The 8426-nt window shown below is 31.3% G+C and overlaps 1 protein-coding gene across 1 annotated transcript in view; it reads left to right on the top strand.

Moving 5' to 3' along the window:
* Window positions 1-6833, top strand: part of LOC127700032 (inter-alpha-trypsin inhibitor heavy chain H3-like) — a 28594-nt gene extending 21761 nt beyond the window's left edge. The window contains exons 8-12 of the mRNA XM_052203479.1: window positions 190-280; window positions 1453-1578; window positions 2969-3082; window positions 4744-5109; window positions 5956-6833. Of these exons, the coding sequence (XP_052059439.1) occupies window positions 190-280; window positions 1453-1578; window positions 2969-3082; window positions 4744-5109; window positions 5956-6194 (936 nt within the window). The 3' untranslated portion in view covers window positions 6195-6833. The remainder of the gene's footprint in view (window positions 1-189; window positions 281-1452; window positions 1579-2968; window positions 3083-4743; window positions 5110-5955) is intronic.
* Window positions 6834-8426: the final 1593 nt, after the last annotated feature.

The following is an 8426-nucleotide window of genomic DNA, read 5'->3' as shown; positions in this document are numbered from 1 at the left end:
TAATTACTATTAACAGCATGGTATCTTTTTTATGAGTTAATTAAACATATCTTACTTAAAATTGCTATTCAAACACTACAGTACTATAATTTTAAATGTATTTTTTACGAGGCTTTTTGATAAATAGAATAGAGTAAGATGGCATAGGTTACCTTAACACTACAAATTAAAATAATTTTTTATTTACAGTATAAGTTTGTTACACCCTTGACATCCATGGTCGTTACAAAACCTGATGAAAAAGATGTCGGATCATTCGAAGAGAATGAAGATGCTCAACGTAAGAACAATTATTTTTTAAATTTCATACAAACACACCCTAATGAAACACTTGGAAGAAGATACCGATGCTGCCATCAAAAACTATACATGAAAAAAACCAACAGCAGTACCATGGCTAACATAAAAATAACACAAATGCAACCAAATTCGGATGGGTGGGTGAACACAGATGCTCTGGAAGAAAAGAAAATTCACACTAGCACTTGCATCACTTGTACATACACAGCTTCTTTTTGCAAAAAAAAAAATCTGACAAATCTGGTTCCTGCTACTGCAATAGTGGCCCCTCCATTTACATTATTTATTTTAGAAATGAAGTAAAAATTGAACTATTTCTTACGGAAATTTTACAATATTAGTTGTTAATTAAAACAGTTTTTGTACTATTTATTTTTTAAATACATTGAATCTCTACATATATATAATGAACATCAGACTGAACAATAGATATTATCAATTTATAGTTTGTTTTCCTTTAAATTAAATTTTCTTTTGTTTTTGCAACAATTTTCACAGAAATATGGAAACTAATTTCAACTTAGGTAGTAATGAAACACATTTGAGCCGATCACGAAGCTAGGAAATTATTATAAACAATGTCTTTTTTTATTATAAACCATGTCTTATTTATTTCAAACCGGTTTGATGCACATTATAGACAAATGGCGTTTGAAGAATCAGAATTAAAGCAGACAAAAAAAAGTAAAAAACTAGCAATAATGTACAAAAACGCTAAATACTTAATATTAAAAGGTGCACTTCCTAATTTCATATTGGAACATGGGTATTTTTTTAATTTGCTGATAATTGAAGTATTCACAAGAATTTTTTCATAGGTATGATTTCAATATCAACAAACTGATAGCCTAGATGTTTTCATGATTTATAAAACAAATTCATATTTTACAAAATCTAGTAAATTTCAAAGAAAGAGGTATAATATCTACGTTACGGCAGATTACAAATTACAATTGCAAAAAGTAAGACTTTGTGGTAAACTTATTCCATTTTAGAACAAAAATCTGTTAATTTGTCAAGTTACCTTCAACAAGTGAACGAACGACATGAATCACTGATTTAATTAATAAGCGAAAAATATTTCACAAACGTCGATCCTAGAATAAAAGTATCGTTAATGAGTAGGTTAATTCCTAGTTTTACTTGTTTTAGTTGCACTGTCTTCTGGATCACATATGACAAGTTCTTCGATACAGCACCGTGGACAACCTGGGATTGCTGCTTTTAGACCACCTTTACCGTTGTATGACCTGTCGAGAGGAAGTTACAGTGGTGGAGGTACTTTAACATACAGTAACGAAGTCTACACAGGCATTGTCAGATTAATGTTTATGCAATCTTATTAAAATACAGATCCTGTGTCCAACCTTTCGTTGCTTACTAGGACAAGAAAACACTCCATTCTACTTTCTGTTTTAACGACCTTCTGCGATTCTCTGGTTTTGTCGGATTGTAACTCACCTTCAAAAACTTGAAGTCTGAAATTTCATTGGCTGATGTAATAGTTACCAGAACAGAAAGTAAAACGGAGTGTTTTCAGATCCTTGTTAGCAAAGCTTGAACACAGGATCTATATTTTAATCAGATTTATCTTTATGTAAACTACTAGTATTGGGTAAGAAAACATAGAAAAATGTAAGCACTTCAGTGTTGATTGATGACAATAATGTATATATATATATAATGTCTTGATTGCATCAATCATTAGTTAAAAAAATGAAACGTCATATTTAGTATTTACTTGAGGACAACATTTATTTGTGATTAAGATTATAAAATTCAGAATTTTCTTTCCACATCACTGAAATTCAACTACTCGGCAATAGAGATATAAGACATATAGCAACCATTAGATCAAGTTTCAAACTTCAAGCAATCATTATTTGTAAAGGGGACTTGAAAAATCATCGTCATTGGTAACTAAACATAAATACAAATAGACAAACAACTTTTCGTCTGTCTATTTATGTTTATACTTAGTTTATATCGGACCACATGACCATAAGAAGTCTTCGTGGGTAGTCTCGGTGATCATTTAGATGGCGTCTAGTTCTAAAATACGCACGATATGCTGATACTTTACTACGATTTCATGCATTGTTCATTGTTTTCTAGTATGAAACTTTTATAATTCTGGTGTAATATTTAGTGTGATATATATAAAATTTAAGAGTTTGAGTCAATAAGTTGAAATGAATTTGGCAGCTAATGCCCCTTTAAGGAGTATATCTGTCATGAATTATACCTAAACTGAAGTCGGTTTCATGACTTTATTTGCTCGGTTTTCTGTAGTAACTCTGATCAAATATTAAAAATTGTATTTTTCTGCAATGGTTGTTGTGCTCTATGTCACAGGTAACAAAGAAAGATTGAAACAATAATGAAATAGAGGATGCGTTTATATGATATTCAAAATCTTAGTTAAGCAAGAGCATACAACAGTTTGAATGCGAGTAGCCATTTTGCCTTTTTGTTGCAGAAAGCTATTTTTAACGCCATATTTTGCTATTCCTATTTAAACTTTGGAATATTTTGTTAGAATGCCTTATAACTGTGTTATGTTATATTAATATTTTAAAGATGTTACGGCTTGAAAACTTCAAATATACATACTAAAATATGTTATTAAACAATAATATTTAACTATGAAATGTGTATCATATTTTAGCTGGCGGAGATCCACACTTTATGGTTCGCATGAAGGGTCTAGAGTTACCCGTTTGCTTTAATATTAAAACAAAGAATGGTGAGATCCTCCAGTTGTTGAAAGACCCAGTGTCAGGTACAGTACTTTAAATGTTTCCTTGTTTTGTTATCCTCTTGCATTCGTACGTTACCCCGCTTAAAAAGTTGTGCGAAAAAATTAAGTGTACAGTGTTCAGTTCCAAAGAATCTGTATTCCCTTAAAGGACAGTTAAAGTATTGAAATTCTTACGTAAATAATATATTTATGAAGTAAGTAATGTAGATAAAAATCAACGTTTGATTTTACATTGGGAGATAGTTCAAAATGAAACTGACACGACATCAGAGAGGTATAGAAAAAGAACCCGTGTTAATTGAAAAAGGATGTACAAACACAAGCCATTTATACAGTTTTTATAGTTATTTCCAACCGTTATTACAGTTGTACATGCGATTTGTTTTATCTCCAGTTACATCTGATTGATAATTTATTCAAAATCAGTACGTGTTCTTAGCATATATCAAATGTCTCCCACTGGACGCTTATATACCAACAATTGATAAAAAAACATCAATGAAGGAGATATTAAATGCAAGAATGCGTTTTTCAATGAAAAGTCGTAATGAATAGATTAAGGTAAATTTTAATCTGAGAATATATATAGTTTATGTTTCATTATATTTTACCATCAAGCCTTCAAATTGTCAAATATTTAACATTTCTTTAACAAAATCGAATGTTGGCTTCGTCAACAATTTAGTAAATATGAAAACATAACAGTTCAAGTTTTAATAAAAAATAACATAGAAATAAGTAATGTGATCAGATACTCGAATGTTATGGGAAGCCGCATTTAAATTGCATAAATTGTGTGTCAAATTATATTTGTGGATAAAGCCTTGGCTCATATCTAAATATTATATTCAAAATTTCACAACGAGGTTATTTTAGCAGTCTGTGTGCAGTTTGCACTAAAAACTTGAAGTTTGAAGCTCTACTGTAAATATGTTATACAAAATTAAAAAATACTGATATCTGACAGACTAATGTCTTATAAACATCTGAATAAAATTGAGAATTGAAATAAGGAATGTGTCAAAGAGACAACAACCCGACCAAAGAGCAGAAAACAGCCAATGGGTCTTCAATACAGCGAGAAAATCCCGCTACCGGAGGCGAGCTTCAGCTGGCCCCTAAACAAAAATGTGTACTAGTCCAGCGAAAATAGACGTCACACTAAACTCCGAAACATATAAATGAACTAAAAATAAAAAAACATACAAGACTACATACTAAGAAGAATGTTATTTGATAAATTTGAAATACTCCAAGATTTTCAAAATCAAGGGAAAAAAAAAGGCGGCCTTATTATACCTTCTCCTTTAATGTTCCCATAAAAACCATTAATCATATTTCGAGATTATTTTTTTTGCGACTAGATGAAGAAAGTTATAACTTTTACTTTGATATGACATTCACGTCTTTTTAAGCAACCATGTTGGTAGTTATGGTCCTGATACAATTCTTTTGATACTCAGCATTCTTGGTATCACTAATGCGATTTATTTAAATCGCTCGGTACAATACCAATTGAATAATTATTAGTTGTCTTCTATCAAAACCAAAATTTCTGTATTTAGAACACTTTTTATTTTAAAATAGATACAGTTTCATATTTTTCATTTCTCACTCCAGTTTTAAAGCTCAAACTATAACAAAACATATTATGTTTTTTTTTCCTTTTAATATTTCTAAAGGTGTTACTATTAATGCTGGAGTTGTGGAATCGACAGCTAGAAATGAACACGGAGACTTGAAAACATTCTTCGGTGAACTTGTTTTACGTGCGCCATCTGTGGAAATATTAGTAAAACCTAGTAGCATTTATTTCAATGCTGCATCCCTATCTTGGGATGACAAAGACGTTTTTCGAATGGAAAATGTTGCTATAATCGTCAAGTTTGTTGGTCGCCATGACAGAACTATGACAATTGACTTTGGAAATGACATCATCGTTACCATCAGACGACATATGAAACAGGATACAAACATGGCCTTGAGTTACTTGAACATCTATATAGAAAAAGAGACAGGAATATCACAGTTTGCATCAGGGGTACTTGGTGAGGAACTTTATAACAATGATATAACAAAATGCTATTATCATATAGTAAGGCTGTATGTGGTACTAATTTTTTTTTCTTCACAAATACAGAAATTTTTTTTAATTTTTGGTATTATTTAAGAAGGAGAGGCATTTTAGATACTTTTTTTTATAAAAGAATGTACAGAAAATTATTTTTTCTGCTAGATGTCAAACGACTTCGGTAATCCCATTTTCATGTTTTAGTCAAGTAGTAAGTTCCTTGACTTTGGACAGGCTCATGATTTTGTGGCAGGTTTTTATATCGCATGTGTCATGTTAGTACAGATATTTTTGTTTAATATTTCGGTATTGCTTAAGAAGGAAAGACATTTAAGATACTTATTTTTTATAAAAGAATGTACAGAAAATTATCTTTTCTGCTAGGTGTAAAAAAACGACTTCGGTAATCCACGGATTATGTTTTAGTCAAAAAAGTCCTTGACTTGGGACAGGCACAATTTTATGTGGCGGGTTTTTATATCTCATGTGTCATGTTAGTACCAGTATTACAAAATAATTTAATTTAGGATGTAACACATCTTCTGATTGGCTGAAAAAGTTTTTTGTCTATTATCTATTAGCAAATAGACATCCATTTGTCATGTAACCGTGACGTCATCAATGTTTTATCATGATTTACGCCTTGAAATGGAATTAAGAATAAATTATAAAGAATACGCGAGTTATTCAGTGTGCATCACATTTTTGTTGTTATTTCTTCATAGACAGAAAACATATTACAGTCATTCTTATAGAAATACTGAAAATTACTAACCTCAGCTTTGGTTGTCACATAATTTTATTGTAAATTGTGTTGTTTTAGGAGAACTTGTACACAAATCGACAAAGCTGTTCCAGATTACATTGGATAACCAGGGTAATGAACATGGTCATTTCTTGGAAGTTGGAGATGGTCATGCTTATCGTTTCTACACGAATTTGGACCAGAAACAAAACGTGATTACTGGAGAGGACACAATATGTTGGAATGTCCCCCAGCCTATGGAAGGCCTGTTAGATGAAAATATTTCAAAGTATATCGTACCTGATATGCATGCTTGAAAGCCGAGTGTTTTGAATAACTTGAAACTGTTGTCATTATATTGTGGTGTTTATGTTGTTACTGTATTGTTAGCTAAAAATGAATCACTTTTATTGCGCCAGTGTATTACAAAACTCATTTGATACAATAGGATTTTAAGAAGGCGAAGGATTTTAGTATTTAAGCCAACGATTCGATTTATAGACAATGATTCGCGATCCAATACACTGCAAAACGCACACGGAACTTTATTCACCTAATTGCTATTTGTCCGCCATTACTGGACATCACAAAGGTTCCTGTAAAATTTTGACGTCACAATTGAAAATGTGTAACGCCACAAAGAAAAAGTAATTGTTGTATGACGTCAATAGGTCTAGTGTCGCAGATTCCGAAATAGCGATAAGGTCTATTCATATGTATACAGGAACCACGATGTCCCAATTTTTTGCAATTTTAATTAGCATTTACATAAGATTTGCTCATGTATATGTTTTCTTAGTGTACATTGTATAGGGGGCACCAGTAGTTATTATAAAAAAAAAACAATATATCATAGAAAGGAGTTCTGATACATTTTTTTAACCATCTGTGGCAAATAAAATTTGTTTTTATTTTAATATAATATATTAATTTACAAATAAACTCATCGTAGATACCTGGATTAAAATGTTGTACGCCAGACGCGCATTTCGTCTACAAAGAACACATCAGTGACGCTCGAATCATAAACGTTAAAAAGGCCAAATAAAGTACGAAGGTGAAGAGAATTGAGGACCCAAAATCACGAAAAGTTTTGCCGAAGACAGCTAAGGTAATATATTCCTTGAGTTGAAAATCCTTTGGCTTAGTAAATGAATATTATTTATACTGTGTAATCATAAAACAATCTAAAAAGTTCTAGATAGGGTATACAGAATGAGAGATAAATTCAGGTGAATCCCCAATTTCTATTATGAATTTGCATTTTTATGTGACAGCATTCCAGCAACTCACATTGACAAGTATATCTTTATCTTAATTCTCACAAAGCTAATGCATTACATATTATTTAAAATATTATAGAGTATATATCTCCCAGTTTCTGTTACGATATTCTATGACTTGCTTTTCCTGTCATGATTTTCTTAAATGGAGGCTGGTGCTCTCATGTTTGCTATTGAACCAAATATTTAAAATGGTAAAGGAGAAGTCATTACTTCGAAAGTTGTACGGTCGCCATCATGAATTGGTTGGTCGTTCATACGTTGAATCATTACCAAGATACTTATTCTAAACTCTTCAATTAATCTTCACAGTTTTTACTTTTGTTGTTTTGTCCTATATTTTTGTACTTTGATTTTATAAAAAAAAATCATATGTCCCTAATGCGTAATGGGTGATCATAAATTAGTGTTAATGCTTTTACTTTTGTAATACACAAGTCTTTACATTTTATTTTAAATAAAATAGTCGTACACCATATGTATTTGTAAAATACCCAAATTGGCCACCACTCATCGTAGATCTGCGCATGAATACAAATTAAAAAATTACGTAACTTAATATTATATTATTATGTTTTTTGTTCCTAATCACTTGTAAAATCTATCGAGGAATGCTGTTATGCAAGGCTTGAGGTAAGTCGCTAATTCATTTGTCCATATCTGCGAATTTTGCGATCCAGGTTTTGTTTACAAATCGTTTTTCCAGTTCCTTTTTTCAACCTCCACTTTCAGTTCCAACAAAGAAGACTATGAGCTGTTCAGTAAAATCTATTCAAACCCGCTTCCCTCCAAAATCGTTAACAAAATTGGGAGGTCCAAATGGCCAGGATCGTAATTATCTGAAACATACCGTAGTTATCATTTTGAAAATTGACGATGATCACAAAGTTGCCTCTATCAATGCCTAGTGTGTGTGAAAAGGGATCGGAATCAGCACATTGACTCGGAACTAATTAAAACTATGATGTAATTGCAAGCAACACAAATAAAAGATATCACAATATACAATCACATTCTACTATCTACCAACGGGAGATAAGCGTATTGGTTTATTCAACGTCTTTCAAAAAAAACAACAAAAAATGTAAAAACTATTATTATCTGCATTACACAAGTTTGAATTATAAGCTATGTTGAGAATACGTCTATAGGACAGCTAAATATCATTGTAATGAAATATATCTTCATTCCTATTAACAGTTACAGGTATATGAAGTATACGTACACACGACTGCGTAATCAGAAGTAGGGAAATATCTCCTTACA

The sequence above is a fragment of the Mytilus californianus genome, unplaced genomic scaffold (assembly GCF_021869535.1).
Source record: "Mytilus californianus isolate M0D057914Y unplaced genomic scaffold, xbMytCali1.0.p SCAF_47, whole genome shotgun sequence".
NCBI lineage: Eukaryota > Metazoa > Mollusca > Bivalvia > Mytilida > Mytilidae > Mytilus > Mytilus californianus.
The sequence above is the reverse complement of the archived record's forward strand: the minus strand, read 5'-3'. Positions and strand labels throughout refer to the sequence as shown.